The 18,817-nt window shown below is 40.2% G+C and overlaps 1 protein-coding gene across 1 annotated transcript; it reads right to left on the reverse strand.

The window, feature by feature from the left end:
• Positions 1 to 120: 120 nt before the first annotated feature.
• mapk13 (mitogen-activated protein kinase 13) lies at positions 121 to 18,432 on the reverse strand. Its single transcript, XM_048982732.1, has 12 exons — positions 18,082 to 18,432; positions 13,681 to 13,810; positions 13,454 to 13,512; positions 13,125 to 13,230; positions 11,405 to 11,434; positions 9,564 to 9,611; positions 9,345 to 9,459; positions 6,835 to 6,906; positions 6,618 to 6,697; positions 5,753 to 5,831; positions 1,834 to 2,007; positions 121 to 1,699 (listed from the first exon to the last, which is right to left on the reverse strand). The coding sequence occupies exons 1-12, from the start codon at positions 18,198 to 18,200 to the stop codon at positions 1,620 to 1,622; spliced, it is 1,092 nt and encodes a 363-aa protein (XP_048838689.1). The 5' UTR covers positions 18,201 to 18,432; the 3' UTR covers positions 121 to 1,619.
• Positions 18,433 to 18,817: the final 385 nt, after the last annotated feature.

Genomic DNA, 18,817 nt, shown 5'->3' on the forward strand with positions numbered 1-18,817 from the left:
TACAAGAAAATGGCCCAAAAACTGCAGCTATCAGGTAAATAGCTAAAAAAAAAAAAGCCGTGTCCTTTTGTAATCAATCTAAATTTGATACTGTTAGAGAAGTAGAACATGCTGAGAACCTTTGATTTTTCCATTGCTCTATTTCCATCTTCTTTATTAGTCATAGAAAATAAGTTTGCATTTACTGTACAGCAAATCTTGGTATCTGCATGCAGTTTCATTGCTTAATTTATCTACACTCAGTAGTAAACTATAACTGACTCAAGATGGTTTTCCTGTTTTTAAAGCCATGTAGACACTACATCCTTTGCTTTGATCAACTAAACTGTATGACCATGGCAAATTTTCAGTGATATGTAAGGATACCATTCATAGCATCTTTGTAAAAGAGTTTGTACATCAAATTCAAGCAAAATGAAAACAACAACAGGTAATTCCAAATTACTTTTTTAACAACAGCATTTACATTATCCATTCACAGACTGAATGTACTTATAATGTATTCCTGAAAAGTAATGAAAATTGTAAAAAAGGAAAACAACACAAAAGTGAAAGTGCGTTTACACAATGAACAATATCTGTTAGGCACCAAAATGGAATGGCAAGGTCTTGAGTCATGGTTTATAGACTGGCATCTGTTGTGGTCACACAGGTTCCAATCAAAGCTCACTGTGACCTATTCCTTGTGATTTGTTCTTGGATCACGCCAAGGGCACGCAAAGGGCAATTCATACTTCATTTTTCCGGGTGTGCTTTCGGTTGCGGACGAGGGGACCTGACATAAATTTCATTATCAAGGTTTGGCTGCGGAAAACTTAAGTCGGTGCACATATAGCCCACATTTTTATGTCTAGTGGAAACCTTGCCCATCTATGCACATCAACCACGCATGTGCAAGATAATTGATTAGGCATTTCCAGTAGGTGGCAGCATGGACTTTCACAGATCACCAATCAACAATGAAAGAGTAGAGGAAGAATAGTTGTTGGTGTTGCAGTAGTTATGGTGAGCAGCCATATGAGGAGGGTGGGAGGAACAGGCACATCAAATTTTTCATACTGTCCAGGTATTATACCGAGATATACACTATTTTAAAAAGTAGCACTATTCCAGTATTTTGAAATCTTGGCCAGAAAGTTTGCAGTGCAGGTGGGGGGTTGGGTCCCGGCTAATTTAGTCATATTTCAAAACACTGTAGTTTGCCTTAATACCGTAATACTGCCCAAGCCTTGACTAAAAGTTTACCTGTTTCACTACATAGTTGGTATTTGTGTTTGTTGCAATACCTCTGCCCTCTGCTCATCTGGTGGAATATCACTGCTCTATGCATGCACCGACCACAACCATCCTTATTTGCAGCCAAATGTAGTATGAATACAAGCTGCTGTGCAGATGACTGTCCCCAGCCCAAAAGCGCACGCAGAAAAGTGAAGTCAAAATGAGGCTTTAGATGTAGACAGCAAAGTACACAAAATATTTTGTATTTGGATGTATATCTGTGTCCATGTCTCTGTGTGTTTTGTGATTTTGTGCAGCACAGTTGTGCTCTTCGCAACTGAAATATGATCAGTGTTGATTTTTATGTAGTGATCAGATCTGTCAACATTGTTGCATTGCTGTCACATGGTTAGAGTGTTCCGTCTCTTTGAGTCTCTGCGAGGGAATGGGACAAAACTCTTCACCTCTTTGAAGGATAACCCTGTGAGGTAACAGAGAACAGCATAACTTCACCAGCACTGCACTGTGTAACAGTTTCTGAAAAAAGTATTATGGCACTGTACAACAAATCATAAAAAGCAAATAAATACTGTGGTACAGGCAACATGCACTTACTCTTCCACTCCTCTAGGGGCAGTGTGGCATTATCATAGCTGTCATCATAGGGCAGTGCATCAGGGCTATCTTCTGGGTCCCACAAGCCATGAAAGTAGGGATGTGCCAGGGCACCGTCGGCTGTTAGGCGAGCCTCCCCATCTAAGACTAGCATCTTCTCCATCAAGTCAATCGCTAAGGTTGGAGAAAGGCAAGAATAGACTCACAAGTTTACAAACTGAAAACAGCATGGTGTTAAAAACACCCACAGCTACAAGCTGCCCTTCCCACCAAAATGACCACATACTTTTACTGACACTTCAACTTTTGTTGATGCAAAGGCTGAAATAAAGAAAAATCATGTATGACCTTTTTCCACCTTAAATCAAATATTGTAACCAACAATATTAGAGTGAATGCACAAAGATGTTAGTGAAAATATTTAAATTTAAAGATCCATCCTGAATGAAATGCCAGTCACAGGGAACAGGCCTGGGCTGGGGTACACCCTGAGCTAGATGTACAGTACATTACAGGGCACAAGGCTGGAGATGTATAGTACATCACAAGGCATATTTATGCATACGCTCATACAGTATGGACAATTAAAGACACCATTTAGCTTAAATGCATCTCTTTGGACTGCAAGAGGATACCCACATGACGGGGTAAATGACACACGTAAATGACAAGCATACAGATCAGAGGGATTTGCACCCACAAATCTGGAGCTGCGTGGCAACAGTGCTACCGACTGAGCCGCAATGCCACCATAAATAATTTTTAGTACTAACAAGTCCACACACCTTTTATAATGGCGGTTTTGTAAGAGAAATGTAAAGGGCAACAAGATTTAAATGAAATATATTTTTAAAAAATCTGACTTGGTTTGTCTTGATTTCAGCATTTACCTCAACAAAAATTTCAACAACTTCCACAAGGCGAGACTTTAAATGTCCACCATTTATATAAAGAACAAGTGTATAGGATTGAAGACGGTAACTCAAACATTGTCCATAACTGGCATATTCAGATTTTGATTTCATAACCAAGCATCACAATTACATATGACATTTAATATTATCACTGTCCGATGAAAAACACGCATTTACAAAAATCCATTATTTCAGGAGTGTGCAAAAATGCATATTCGCAGAAACTGCTTTACAAAACAAACCTAAAATAATATAATGAGAGACTCTTAGCATTACAAATAGAAACAAATCTCTACACAACAGTCAGTAAATGGTTTAATGTTTCAAATGGACTTGTGGATTGTTGTTAGTGAGGCGAATATGTCAGTGTCAACAAGATACAAACTTATCTTGCTTTATATTTACAATTAACAGCGATGTTAGTTAGCTGGCTATTGCAGGTTGTATTTCCTACAGAGGCTCAGCACGATGCTGCAGATTTCTTATGAGTCTGTGGTAGCCAGCGCCTGTTGTTGAGTGCTGGGGCTGAAGTGTGAATGTGGTCGATGCCAACAGACGCAACAAGCTGATCAGGAAGGCTGGGACTGTGTGAGGGGAGGGGCTGGACACTACTGACACTGGCAGAGAGGAGAATGCTGTCCAGACTTTAGTCGATTATGGACAGTCTCACTCATCTGCTTGACAGTGCTGTGGTTGGACAGAAGAGCAAGTTCAGCCAGAGGCTGATTGACATAAAATTCACCACAGAACTGCAGAGGAAATCATTCCCTCCGATGGCCAGAAGATTGCATAATCAGTAAATCAGGACATAAGCAATATGCGCAGTATCTATTTTCTTATCAATATTTGGCTAATTATTATGCTTCCAATGCAATATTTACCATACTTATTGCCATAATCATCTTCCTATATATTTTCATCCATCCATTATTTGTAACTGCTTGTCCTATATTCAGGATCTTGGGGGAGTCTGGAGTCTATCCCAGAGGTTATGAATGCAAGGCAGGGAACAACCCAGTATGGGGCACCAACCCATCACAGGGCACACTCATATACCATCATTCACTCAACAAGCACAATTATGGGCAATTTTGTAACTCCAATTAGACTATGGGTGCAAGGCAGGGAACAACCCAGGATGAGGTGCCAACCCAACACAGAGCACACCTGTGGGAAATTTAGTAACTCCAATTAGCCTCAGCAGTTTTTGGACTGTGTGTCGTGGGGGTGGGCACTGGAGTACCCATAGGTAACCCTGTGATGACACAAGGAGAACATGCAAACTCCACACACATGGAGCTATAGTGGAGACTCAAACCCTGGTCCCAGAGGTGTGAGGCAAAAGTGCCAACTACTGCACCACCATGGCACCCCCCACCTATTTATTTATCATTTCCATATCTTGGCTACAGTTAATACAAAACACTGCTAGACTTTTAACCCAGTCTGACCTGAAAGCACATATTACTCCAATATTGTATTCCTTGTATTGGCTGCCAGTTCACTTCAGAGTTCATTTTAAAATCCTAGTTCTCACTTATAGAGCGCTGCATGGTCAAGCACCTAAGTATATTACTAATCTTCTCCAGTGTTACACAGCCAGTCGGGTTCTTAGGTCTAGTCAATAAGACCCCCTAGTCGTCCTCCACACGACTTAAGACACACGGGGATCGTGCTTTTCAGTCTGCTGCACCTAAACTCTGGAACGCTCCTCCACTAGCTTTGCACTCTGCTGAGTCATTTGACTCTTAAAATGCAGCTTAAGACTTTGTTTAAGAAGGCATTTGAATAAAGCAGAGTTAAGGCTGCTTGGCTTTGTTCTCTAATATATTTTATATAAGTGCTCTTTCTATTCTCATGTTTTCTCATATTCCCTTTGGCATGCTCATTTTTAATGTTACATTTTTGTGTACAGCACTTTGTGACTTGTGTCTGTGAAAAGTGCTTTATAAATAAATTTTACTTGTGTCATATTTATTTTATAGAGATTGATAGAGATTCTGGTGCTTTGTACTGTCTATTTTGTCTTTTTGTGTGGTTGTGTAATGTTTCCTTCGGGATCATAAAGGTTTTCTGATTCTGATCTAACAAGTTATCAAGTTGTTAAAAGTATCTACATAAATCAATCCATACAAACAACCATCATGAATAGAAATGTTGTTAACTAATACAAACAAATAGTAGTTCAATAGATGACTTCATAAAACATCTTTTCATTGAAAACCATTACTAGATAGAGGATAATGTGTGTTTTCCATCTAGAATAAAAAGTCACAATAATCAAAAATGAACATACATGGTTTTCATCGGACTGCAATCATAGATTATACGACACAAATTTTATGTCTCCCCAAAATTTTACCTCCTCAAAGCTATGAACCCTATTTAACGATCAAATGATTCCATGCCCATATTGAAGTAATAAACGAAGCTTCCCAGTATTGCTTCTATGATGAAAACCCTTATCTTCAATTAACAAAGAGCCAGTGAATGTAGCAGAAGCTACTGTTGCCATGGAGACCACATAAGGACACTGTGCCATTGACAGAAGCAGCAAATGTTAATCATGCACAACAGCAAGCCCCAAAGGCAGGTATCACACAATTTTAAAGGACCATTACCTCCGTCAACACCACCATACTGTTAGAAGTAGAGGCAATCCTGAGGACCTCGGGCGGTCAAAAGCACAGTTGTTTGGGGGTTGTGAAGCATTTCAGCAACAAGCATAAGGTATTCATATTTCTGCTGCAGACAGCTAGCACAGAAGGAATTTGCCAGAAATGTTTGACCTCTGAGGGGTTTCGCCCAACAACCTTCCGGTGTTCAGTGTCAGACATGCTGAAATAAGAGGTAATTGAAGGAAGAGGAAGCACAGCCAAACACCAGCATGCACACGTTACACTGTCACTACAGATATCCAACAACAGAAATCAAAGATGAGCATAAATAAGTGAAAGTATTTGCCAACAGGAAGCCACAATGGGAGATGCTGCACATCTGCTCACCTTTAGTGCTGGCCCTGGGAAACACTGTAGCAAAGTCTTTCCGGGGGTAGTGGGGCAGAGAGAGCACATAACTTTGTGCCTGTTTGCACACAAAAGGAGAGCAAAGGAAACATAATTCCTGTTTTCACCACAAGGCAAAGAACTAATCATTTTTAATCACGGCTTCTCCAAATGTCCCCTTAATGTATGACTTTGTGTGTGCCACAAATTCGCCTAGCTGCATGTCTTTGAACTGGGGTTGGTGGTGTTTTAAACTGCTGTAAACTGTGACAGTCCAGGTTTTAATTTTATTGTCTATTAGCCTAGTCAATAGTCTAGTTTTTTTTTTTTTTTTAAATAAGGATCTCTATTAAATACTGGTCTTCAATCCTGCTTCTAGGAGCCTGTTATGTATTGTCCTACAGTGCACTTCATGCCACTTATTGTTTCCCATTCTTTTTAAAGGTCATTTGAGGACATCCTCCGATTCATGAGGCACTGCCTGATAAGTTGACAGTCATCTCCGGCATTAAAAAGTTGCTTCTGCCCTCTATCTGGCTGGTTTTTGGTCATTCCAAGTGTCTCCTACTTCATCTTGTTCTTGTGTATTGCAGCAATAGAAACTCTGAGACAGGATGCAGCCTCCCTCACTGTGTACCTTCTGCCAGCAGATCCAGGATTAAACCAGGATTAAAAATGGATTTAAAAAAAATATAAAGTGGTCTGTTCATTTTTTTCCAGAGGTGTATATGTACCTGATAATGCATAATGGGCACTTCTAAGCTTTATGTTGTTATAATACATTATAATGGTGTGTGATTGCTGTGCATGTATAGTCACACTTCCTCTGAAGTGATGAGAGTCGGGAAACGGGCAGCTATCATACCTCTTGACTGTCCAGTTTTTTAATAAAGTCTGACCCCGGTATACCAGTTATCTTCATTATTTGGGTAAGTTGGTCCATATCTGTAGTTCAGTTTTAAGGTTTGAATCTTGCCCATTTGCCTAGACAATATGCTTATCAAGCATACGTACAATTAGAAATCTAAATAATTATCTTGGTATCAGCACACAGGAATAATGAGAGAACAAACCAAGGATACAGTCTTTCCCTTTGAAGAGAGTCTTCCCATTGATCATCTCTCCCATAATGCAGCCAACAGACCAGATATCCACTAAGAGAGGAGATATCCAGCAGGCAGAAACGCATCACACAAAGATCTTTCTATATTCATCAAGGGAAATATATATTTGTAGGAAAATTATCACTTGGTTCTCGATGTTTTTGCAAAAAAAGAAAAAAAAAAACAATAAAAATACACTTCTAGACCCAAGGTTGAAAGTATATGGAAATAAGGTGACAAATTCAGCTCATAATAAAGTAGGGGTGCCAATTCAATGGATTTATCTGAAATGTCAGAATAAATTTTTGGGGGGGTAAAATAAAGATAATCCCTCTTCTGGGTTGTTTGTCTTCCTGTGCTGCTGGAAGACACACAAAGTAGCAGTGCTGACTCGTGAGTTTCCTAAATATATGATGGCATGGGAAAGTTCATTACTATACATAAAGGAAGTGCTACCTGATAATCTTTGCACTGTAACTCTTTTTGGGAAACACCACTCTTTTGGAGCGCAAACGATCCCTCTAATGCATAAGATAATGACTTGGGAAATGCCCATTTTGTAGCGCAGAAGGTCATTGTTTTTGGAGGCTTCCATAGTAATGGCCAAGACTCTGAGGTAGGTAGCTAACTAGCTAACTTTCCACTGCAATGTATGCGAGCCGTACCCGAGCCATAACCGCACTGACACAGCCCTGCTTAGTGGCCTACCGAAAGCCTGATCAAACCAAGCCGATTGCATCACCACTATCTGATTGGATGAAATGCATGGAGATACCGGTGTTCCACCTATGAATTATCTGAAGGAAAAACTGTATATTCTACATATCATTCATTATTAGTAGTGTTGCACATTGCAATGCATTCCCAAAAAATTGGAACTTGGAAAATTTCCAAACTCCTACTTGAAAACAGCTGAGTGGAATGGTGATGCAAATTAAAAAAAATAACTGCACATAGCAAGTTATGATGTACACCATGTGAACAGTAAATAAGCATATCTTCGGTTTTACGTCACTGTTGCTCTCCAGACTCAACTGTACCCAGCTGTACACTGAGCCCTGGGGCAAAAATGGACAATGCCCCCGCCCACCCGCCCTTTCCAAATTCACACCAAGGCCCTGCCTATGCCAGCTGCAGCACTTGCAGATGATATTTAGGTAGCCTCCAAATATCATACCCATCATGCACCACAGTAGTTAGCAAATTTCACAAACGTGCTTTTTTCATTAAATACACGTCTCAACAACATAGTTTAACAACAAAACCTCACATACAATTACATTTTAAAATTGTTTCCAGTATCATACCAAAATCCCATCATAATGAGACTGTATACATAAAAATGAGAGAGTCTGTGTAACACGCTTGATATTAGCTCCTTAATCCTCAGAAATATTTTGCATATATGTAGCTTTGCAGTCAAAGGGGGGCCCCTGGTGCCACTGTGAGGGCCCGGACCACCCCTGAACTCATCTGTCTTCGCAGTGTGGCTCGGGTACGGATCAGTTCCCATACGCCAGTGGAGGAGCACCAATAGTTAGCAGCATCAGAGGTAAAGTACAACTTCTAAAATAATTTAGATGATTACATCAGACGATCAGTCATTTTCCATACAAAGGATTTTGTCTGCCCTTTAGCACTTAAAAGCAGTCTCCAAGCACCTGCTAGCAACATGTTTATGATTCATTATTAAACCTGGCCCACAGATGCATCTACTCATTCCACAGAAAAAAATGATGCAACGCCATTCTGCTAATCTGAGCTGGCGAGCTTCACCCCGCCCCACCCCCCCCCCTCAAATCAGGCAGCACTTTCTTTAATGTGTGATTTTTCTGTACAGTTCAGTAGTTGGCCTTTTGACAGTTTTACACTGGCATGTTCTCTCTGTTTAAAAATAACAATAAAAATTAACATTGAGATTATATTTGCTTTTTATTCCATTAATAGTGTGTAATTAAGTTCTCATGGTAATATTTGTGAAATTTTTTAATTTAGGTTATAAAAATTCAATTAATTGTTTAATCAAATCAAATCATAGAAACAGAGATGCATCAAATCATAAATAAATGTTCTAAATACAGAAAATAAAGGTGCATGAATAATCGTAATTGGATCGAATCACCTTGGGACACCCCTATAACACAGCACATAAATAACTTCTTGGATGTAAAATAAGACATCAGATACAACTGAGTTTCCTTAAATGAATCCTGTAAATTGGATGAATATATTGCTTAACAGCCACAGCACATTTAAAATGTAGCAATTTAAAAGTAACGTAACCCTGTGGCCTGGAATATCCCTAACAGTGTCCTTCTTGTTTTCACTAAGCAGTCACATTTATTTGTACTGAATACTGCAGACTCATTTTATCAAAAGACATTTTAAGCAAAGGAAAGTAGTTCTTTGCAGTGAAAGTCTTGGTGAAGTTCTAGGCAGGACACTCCTGATGTTAGGGAGTAAAAGGTCAAAGGTTGCGACTGTCTTACCAGTCTGGGTATAGTGCATCCAGTTTAGAATGACCTCAGGGGCCCGGTACCACCGGGTCACCACATAGCCTGTCATTTCAGGCTCTGTATGTCGTGCCAGGCCAAAATCCAGGATCTGCATGAGGAGAAGTGGGTAACTCTGTCAGTAAACTCTCCATCACTTACCACATCACTGCTACTGAAACAGGAAAAATCCTGCAAAATAGTATGTGTACTTACTTTCAGCTCACAATCCTGATTCACAGCCAAGTTACTTGGCTTAAGGTCCTGCAAGTCAGAGTGAAAATGAACAAGATGACAGCTGTTGATACCACTGAAAGGTATATCACCTGAACTGGAAATGACCATCTTCTCAGCTCATGCAACAAGTTTAAACAATACAATGTGAATAATTCTATGCAAAAGTCTTAGGCAGTCAAAAAAAATTATGATTAAATGACCTTCATGTTAGTATGTAAAATGGCTCTTCCATGTATATCATGTTTGTACAAGTTCCATTGCAGTGTGGAACAGTGAACCACCACTCCTGTGTCACCCAAACCTTCTAGCAGGTCCTGCAACCATATGAGGTTCTACCTTTGCCTCTCTGGCCAGCATACATGCAGATCTCTCTGAAAGTTCTCGGTCTTCCAGATCATGTTTTGGCTTCCAAAGTTCCCCTTAACTGCCATTTCTAGATTACATTACAGACAGTAAGCCGGGAGTGTTTTGCAATCTTTTTATAGCCCTCCCCTGCTTTGTAGGCATCATTTAGCTTCATTTTCAAATCCTCACTCAGTTGCTTTGAGGCACTCGTGGTTATTGAGAGGCAGCCCAATATTCGGAGTGGCAGGGAATTTATTAAGCTCTGCATGTCAAGAGTTGACAACTCCTAATGATTACTAAGGCTTAATGAGGTAACGTAGCAAAAAATCATTCGTCACTGGCCAAGTAGAAGGGTGTCCAAACGTTTGCCCATTCCACAATGATACTGTATTTCTTCCATGCATCTTTAATTCTATATATTTAGATGTTTATGGAATAAAGAGTAACTGTGTTTAAACATGTTGTTTGTTAACACTGTTTCCTGCAGTATTATTTTTTTTTTTACTACTTTTCACTTATACAATTGACTAAATATGTCATTTGGCCAGGGGTGCCCAAACTTTTGCAGACAACTGTACTTATTGCATTAAGGATACACCGCCGAGCAACAGAGTGGCATAGTGGTTAGCACTGCTGCCTCACAGGAAGAAGGTCCAGGCTTTGGTCCTAGGTCCTTTCTGTGTGGAGATCTCACGCTCTCCCCATTTTTTTTCTCCATGTTTTCCTCCCACGGTCCAAAAGCGTGCAAAACAGGTTGATTGGTGAGTCTAAATTGGCCCTGTAGTTGTGTGAGTGTTGGCACCCTGCGGTGTGTTGGCAACTGGTCGGGGTTGGTTCCCGTCTGCGCCCATTGTTCCCAAGATAGGCTCCAGTCCCCCCCCCCCCCGTGACCCCAGCTGAGATTAAGCGGTTTCAGAAAATGGATGGACAGACGTACCGCCCGATCTTAAATCGGCGATGTGGCAGCATTTTAGCTTTCCGGTATTCACAAATGAAAACGGTGTGAAAAGCACAGACAAGACAAAAACTGCATGCAAACATCGTAAAAGACTGATAACATATATAAACAGCACAATGAACATGCTTCAGCACGTCCACCGGCACCACAGTGAGCTGAGTGAAGATTATTAAAAGGGCAAACCATGGTAAAAAGGTGCACATGCAAGCCATAGTTTATTATTATTATAATACATAGATTTAAAAAAAAAATGTAAGTTACTTATTTTCATTTTTTTAAAACAGTATTTTATAAAATTTTTGTTGTACTGTAAAGAAGAGGACACATTTTGCAAAGTTTAGAAAGATACATAAAGGAATATTTTTGAATAAATTTGTCTGCAGCTCATTCTGCTAAAAAAATCGTGACAAAATCGTATCATAAACTCTGAATGGTATCGAATTGTTAGTTGAGTGTATCATTACATCCCTACAAATAAATGACAAAGAAAGTTTCAGAAAAAAAGACATGTACTTACCCTGTGAATGATACCTGCACTGTGGATATACTGTTCGAAAACATGGAAAAAAATGAGGAAACACACGTTACTTACACATGAGTTTGTCTTTCACCCAACGTAGTTGCCATATTTGTATGTCATTGGACTGGCCATAGTCAGGTGGTAAATATATTCCTGGGCAAACAAAAATGGGCCAAACCCGAAATTGTAAAACATTTAGCTTTTAATGGTCTCAACTGCAAGTGGCAAAAAGACTATAATAGCAAGAACAACACTATACTGCCAAAAATATTCTGACAGTCAAGTTTCTCCACGCCAGACTCGCCCATCCATGTCCTTATGGACCTTGCTTTGTGCACTAGTGTGCAGTCATGTTGGAACTGGAAGGGGCCATCCCCAAACTGTTCCCATAAACTTGGAAGCAGGAAATTGTCCAAAATGGTTTCAAATGCTGCAGCACTAAGAGTTCCTTTCACTGGAACTAAGGGGCCAAGCCCAACCCCTGAAAAACATCCCCACACCATAATCCCCCCTCCACCAAGCTTTACACTAGGCACAATGCAGTCAGGCAAGGACCCTTCTGGTAACCGGTAAACCCATCGGATTGCCAGACAGAGAAGCATGATTCGTCACTCTAGAGAACACGTCTCCACTGCTCTAGAGTCCAGTGGCACTGTGCTTATGCCGCTTTGCATTGCACTTGGTGATGTAAGGCTTGGATGTAGCTGCTCAACCATGGAAACCCATTCCATGAAGTTCTCTATGCACTGCTCTTGAGCTATTCTGAAGACCACATAAAGAAGACAGTTGACCCTACTTCAGCATGCGTTGTCCTTGGTTTGTGATTTTACATGGCCTGGTACTTCGTGGCTGAGTTGATGTTGTTCCCAATTGCTTCCACTTTGTTATAATACCACTTGACTGTGGAATATTTAATAACAAGGTAATTTCACGAATGGACTTCCACAGGCGGCATCCTATCATGGAACCACACTTGAATTCACTGAGCTCCTGAGAGTGACCCATTCTTTCGCAAATGTTTCTAGAAGCAGTCTGCATACCTAGGTGCTTGATCTTATACACCAAATCGCTATGGAAGCGATTGGAACACCTGAATTCAATGATTTGGAGGAGTGTCGCAATACTTTTGGCAATATAGTGTATTTTGGAAAATCTTGAAAACCCAGAAGCGTTGGTCTGAATTTTATATCACACATTTAAATCTTTTCATGATTTTATCATGAAACATGTGTAAATGAATGTCCCAGTTTTCAGCATTTTCCCCTAGCAGTTCACTGCAGCAGTGATCAGTGACGAGCAAATGGTGGTACAGGTCTCAAGAGTTTTTAGTTATTGCTACATTTCTGACCAATGATCAGTTGTTAAGACCATTAAAACCTTCTTATTTTGCAATTTTGGTTTTGGCCCATTTTTGCCAAAGAGCATTTGTACATTTATACACGTGCCATTAATGATGAGGTCAAGCCACATACACAGTCCTTTCAATGACCCAACTACTGTTTCATTTTCTCATGTTTCCTGTTATGTGTAGCCCGAAATGGATGGGCTAAGGTTACACAAATACGTTTTAAATCAGGTTTTAAACACAGTATATATAGAAAGGACAGCTGCCCCAATGTGGCTGAGATTGTCCATATTCTACAACAACACTGACACAGTAATGATGGCCTCCTGACAACTGTACAGATGCTGCCTTTGTAGGCAGCTGAGGGCTGACCTTGAGTCCACAGAGAATCTGGTAGACCAAGAATTGCAGCCGGTCCTCAGACAGAAGGCCTCGCACTTTGGACAGGTCTGTGTACATATAAGGCATGACCAAGTAGCTGAAAAGAAAAGAGGTTCATTTTGTAGCACCATTACCAGCTGTTTTTGACTATAATATGACAATGGGTGGCTTCCTTCATAACTGGCTGTTTCTGCTAACCGATGCAGCTGTTATTGTTGCAAATAAAGTGTCATTCAGAGCAGCAGTACTGGCAAAAATTATGAATAAATAACAGAAGCAATCCTCTATGAAGGTGCAAGGGTGCATGCTGGCTTACTCACAAGTCCTGGAAGTCCTCCAGCCTAGAAGCAGCAGTAAAGACATCCAGCAGTCCAATTACCTGTGGGTAGGGTGGGGGGGGGGGGGGGGCGGGGGGTAAAGACCTGTGTGTTTATGTATCCTTTACTTCAGGGGCTCAACATAAGAGGCAGCAGCAGACAATGGCCCATATGGTTCTACAGAGACTACTTGGCTCGAGCCCCTGAAGGGTTTGGGAATTCACACTCACATTTTCATGCTTCATATGTTTCAGCAGCCGCAGCTCCCTATACGCCCGTTTGGCAAAGATCTCTGACTGGAAGGGCCGGTGCAGCTTCTTGATAGCCACTTGCTCTTTGGTCCTCTCATTGATTGCCGAGCTGGGGAAGGTTCAGGCAAGGCTGGGTTATGGGGCTGTGCTGAAGGTGAGGTTCTTATGCTGCGTTCCATTTGAACTCGGAATTCGGAAATTCCAAGTTCCTAGTCGGGGAATTTCAACTCGAATCGGAATTTGTGAACTCGGAAGAATCAACACAACCCCGACCTCAGAATCCAAGATGGCTGCGCCCTTTATCAGCAGAAGCGAAAGTTGTAGTCTTATACTGTTTATTAGCGCTTACGTCTTATTTGTGGCTCATTAAATCGGTTGTACACACAGTAATATCCTACTTATCAGTGGACGGTTTACTACAGTTTTATGCATAAAACACAGCGTAATGTGTTGTTATTAACTGATATTGCTAACAATGGCTAAAACGTAACAGGGCTAGAACTGAATTCCATGCTTAGTCGGATTATTTGTCAGATTTAAAGTCTGGGCTAAATGTAAGTGAACGAAGATAAAGCCCATTTAAACTGAGGTACCTTTAATCCGACAAGGTCCCTAGTATTGTTAAATAGCTTTCCGAATTCTTGTACTGGAACACGTTTAACTTGTGTGTGACGTCATTCCCAGTTCCGAGTTCTGACCTCAGAGATAAATGAAACGCAGCATTAGAGCTTAAAAGGTAAATAAGACCTTAGATAACTTTAGCTGTTATCTATTATTTAACTATCGCTTAAATCACTAAACTTTATCAAACCACAGCTTTGGAAAACGCTATCGTCTTATTGGTCCAGTGATGTCATGTGAGTGCTGATTGTTTTTGGGGAACCACAAAGGTAGTTCCAACAACCTAATAACATTTCTATATTAAATTGTTTTAATGCTATATTAAACATGTTGATATAAAAGCCTGTTTGACTTTTTACTCATAAATAAGCTGCCATTCTAATCAATATTACTTTTCTTGGTCTTCAAAACACAAGCTCCTGTCTATTGATGATTTCTATGGTAATTTTATGGGCTTGCTTCCAGTACATAGTCTGACCAGACATACCGTCCTTATAGGGACTACATTTTTAGGAATTTAAAAAAGTACATTGGATCATTATTAAGTGCTAATTGAAATAATTTTCTTTTGAAAAATTAACTGTGACTAGTTTATCCTAGGCATGGTGGTGCAGTGGTTAGCACTGTTGCCTCACACCTCTGGGACCCGGGTTCGAGTCTCCGCCTGGGTCACATACGTGTGGAGTTTTCATGTTCTCCCCATGTCGTCGTGGGGTTTCCTCCGGGTACTCCGGTTTCCCCCCACAGTCCAAAAACATGCAAAGGCTAATTGGACTTGCTAAATTGCCTGTAGGTGTGCATGTGTGAGTGAATGGTGTGTGTGTGCCCTGTGATGGGCTGGCCCCCCATCCTGGGTTGTTCCCTGCCTCGTGCCCATTGCTTCCAGAATAGGCTCCAGACCCCCCACGACCCAGTAGGATAAGCGGTTTGGAAGATGGATGGATAGTTTATTCTATTATTATTTGTTGTATGTCAGCTACGGTATAAGCAGAATATAACACTTCGAGGTGTGCCTTTATATAAAAATAACCAACTCCAACTTGGTTAGCAGCCCTCCACGTTGGGCTGCATTACACCAAGTTGTCATTCATTATTTTCATATAACGACTAGGCCTGTAACAATTATCACATAATCGCGATTATTTGAGCTGACTGCAATTTTACATAAATCGCCAGAACTGCCGCCATCCATCTTATATAAAAACAGCTGCATAAAACAGAAATTTCATATTTCTATCACTATTTCCATGATAAAATTTCATGATTGTGACAGCCCTAACTGCACATCTAGTCATGGGTTATCCCTTAAGTAATAAGTGACAGACGTTTTATGAGGGATTAGGACAGGAGAAATGACTTCATGAAATTATTCACATACTTCATATATGTTATAGAAAGAATATTAGGAAAACTCCATCATCGTAAATAGTAATTATATTTAGTGATATTGTCTAAAGATTGATGAAAATTGTTGGTGTTTTTACCTTTTATGACTTCTATTAACATCTTTTCTTTGGACTTTCTTTGTAAGTTGAACTAGGGGTGGGCGATATGGCAAAAATATCATATTTTTTCAGGCAGGATCGCGATCTACGATCTTATGATTCATTTTCATGTCCGTATATAAGACTGTTTTGCAAATTACCATGTGGCTGTAACAACTGATGCATTCACATGGGCTCCTCTCCCTGTTTGACTGTTAGTAGACTCTTTCAGGTGTTTTCTTTTGAGGTGGTGAAGAAGGTTCGTGATGTTGCCACCCAACGTGCAAACCTTTTCGCAAATGACTTGTTTGTGGCTTGTCGGTTTTGGAAAATCTGAACAAGTTCCATTTCACGGATGTCGAATTCATTTTAAGGGTAAACTCCTCAATGTCGTCCATTACATGTTGGGACAAGGGTGCGAAAGGATGAAATCCAAGGCATTACTTAATGCTTATTACCAGTTTATTGGCATGTCAAAACGGATTTGGCTGACAAAACAACTTTAGATGCACTATGAGCCATAGAACTGCCACTGATAGTATCATGATTCTGCATACATTCTAACAATCTCACCATAAAGGCAGATCATAAAGACATTTTAATTGTTCACAATCTAATATCATGAAATTGCGCACCCCTAGTTGAAACACATCCTCTACCAACTCTCACCTCCAACCCAAACAAATATGCATTGTTGCGGCCTGAAAAATCCTCAGTCACAGCTGAAATACCACTCAACTGAAAGTGAAAAAAACTGTTCTACATTATGGCCCAGGACGTCAGCAGGCTGTGTGTCTGTTAGATTTAATTCAAACTCTTCTCTCCTAGTTGTTCCAAATGCATGGTTAGACAAATATAGTTATTCAGTATTAAGATTTAAACCATTTCATTTATCCATGAAGTTTGGAACACTGGCTAACCTACTTGCATTATAGTATTTCTGCAATCTACAATTTCAGCCTGATGGAAAATTTCTATTTACACCTGTAATCCTGTATAAAACAACCAGACGGTGTCTGATTAAGTGTAAATTAAAGTTCTGAAAAGAACACTTTTGGAAGTCAATAAATCCTGAATGGCAGTGGTCCACAAAAGGCAGTACACACATTTCAGTGCAGAAGCGCATTATTCTTAGTCAATAATAAAGAAGACAGACTAGCTCTACAGGACCAATTTCAGTACCATTTAGCAAAATTTTTCATATTCTGAGAAACACAGAGCATGTTTAAAGATATATGTAAAGTAATTGCAAATCCCCCCTTGTTTTATATAGAGTTTAAAATTACACACAGGAGTCCTGTTCAGACTGTTCTCTAGCCTTGTGCCCTGTGCTGCCTGGGATAGGCTGAAGGGCCCTCTGCGATTTTCACCAGGAAGACGGATGGCTGCATAATACACCAGTTTAGTTTTGTTTGCTCCCTGGGCCCTAATGCATGTACCTGACACACGCAGCAGAATGGTGCAGGTCAAAAATTCTGAGTGAAAATTGTGTAATTTTGACCAGGACGTTTTCCAGAACGTTCCTATAATGACTTCGACAGTTTAAGTTTTAAAAATTTTGCTTTTTGTTTGTTCTATATCCATTTAATTTTGATGCATTTTTTTCTCCAAGATCTTCATTTACCATAGGTCTCCATAAAATATAGCAGCCTATATTATAAACTATATGCAGCAGTTAGGGACGAAAAATATATAATACGAAAAGTCTGAGGCTAAATCATGTATTTAGAAAACTACTGTAGTGCTTCCAATGATTTATATATATATATATATATATATATATATATATATATATATATATATATATATATATATATATATATGTGTGTGTGTGTGTGTGTGTGTGTGTGTGTGTGTGTGTGTGTGTGTGTGTGTGGCTGTATATATCGGAAAATCAAGGGCAGCGAGTCTGGAAGACGAGATTTTAACCCACAAGCGTCGGCAGCGGTGGGGGGACTTGCATATTGCGAAACCAACACCATGACACAATTGCATCGAATGCACCCAGAAACCCGTAAAATAATAAAGATTTCAGCCAATTAGAAAAGTGTTTTTAAATAAGTTTGTTCCATTCTCGGACTACAGAAAACATTAAATACACAATATGTCACCTAGAATGTGCTACAGTGTGCAGCAACCGATTGAGAAATCCGCACTAATGCGGTTATAATTTCAAAACAAGCAAGACACTATTGACAAAATAATCGTTAGGCAATAAGATATGAGCCATTCTAGGAAAGAAATGCTAAGGCTAACTTACTCGTTAGCGACTTACCAAACAGAACCATACGCCCCCGTCCCGATTTGCTTCAGGCATAAGTACTTCTCGGGTACTTCCCATACTGTGCTGTTGATCTCCTCTCGGTGGAATTGTGTCTCATTGTGGGACTCCATCTGGCGGAGTGCGTCAAGAAACCGGCTGAAATATAAAGTACGATGGCGTCTGCTCACCCCCGCCTTATTACCGTAAAATGCTCAACCTTTCCACCACAAGCTGGTTTACTCGACCCAGTGTTCAGTATAATAGTAATAGACGGGCAGTAAAATGTGCCACCGAGCGCTGAAGCTCATAGCCACCCTTCGTTAACTTTCAGTTTTCCCAAATGTTTAAGGACCAATAGCTGCGAGCGCTGCAAGCAGGCTGACGTCATTCAGCCGCCCACTCTTCGTACCTGAAAAAAAAAAGTTGGGGGTGAGAGGAGCACTGGCTTGCAGAAACACGCTCGCGAGCATGCACGTGCAGTGTTACTGTACTGTTGCAGTGTTTCCGTCGTCTCCTTCACAAGGCCAAGATTATCTGTTTGAGAGCGATATTCATGCTGCCATGAGCCACAAAGAATCCGTATATAAACATCATTTCAACCATAATATTTCATATTCTTGCCTTGTATCTTTTACAACAGCCTTCTGTTGACTCTGAACAACAGATATGATATTTATATTCAATTACATGTTATCTAAAAAGCACTCTCATGCAGGCAAAGCCGATTTGTACATCTATATTTTGATTA

Source organism: Brienomyrus brachyistius, chromosome 18, assembly GCF_023856365.1.
Source record: "Brienomyrus brachyistius isolate T26 chromosome 18, BBRACH_0.4, whole genome shotgun sequence".
Classification (NCBI taxonomy): Eukaryota; Metazoa; Chordata; class Actinopteri; order Osteoglossiformes; family Mormyridae; genus Brienomyrus; species Brienomyrus brachyistius.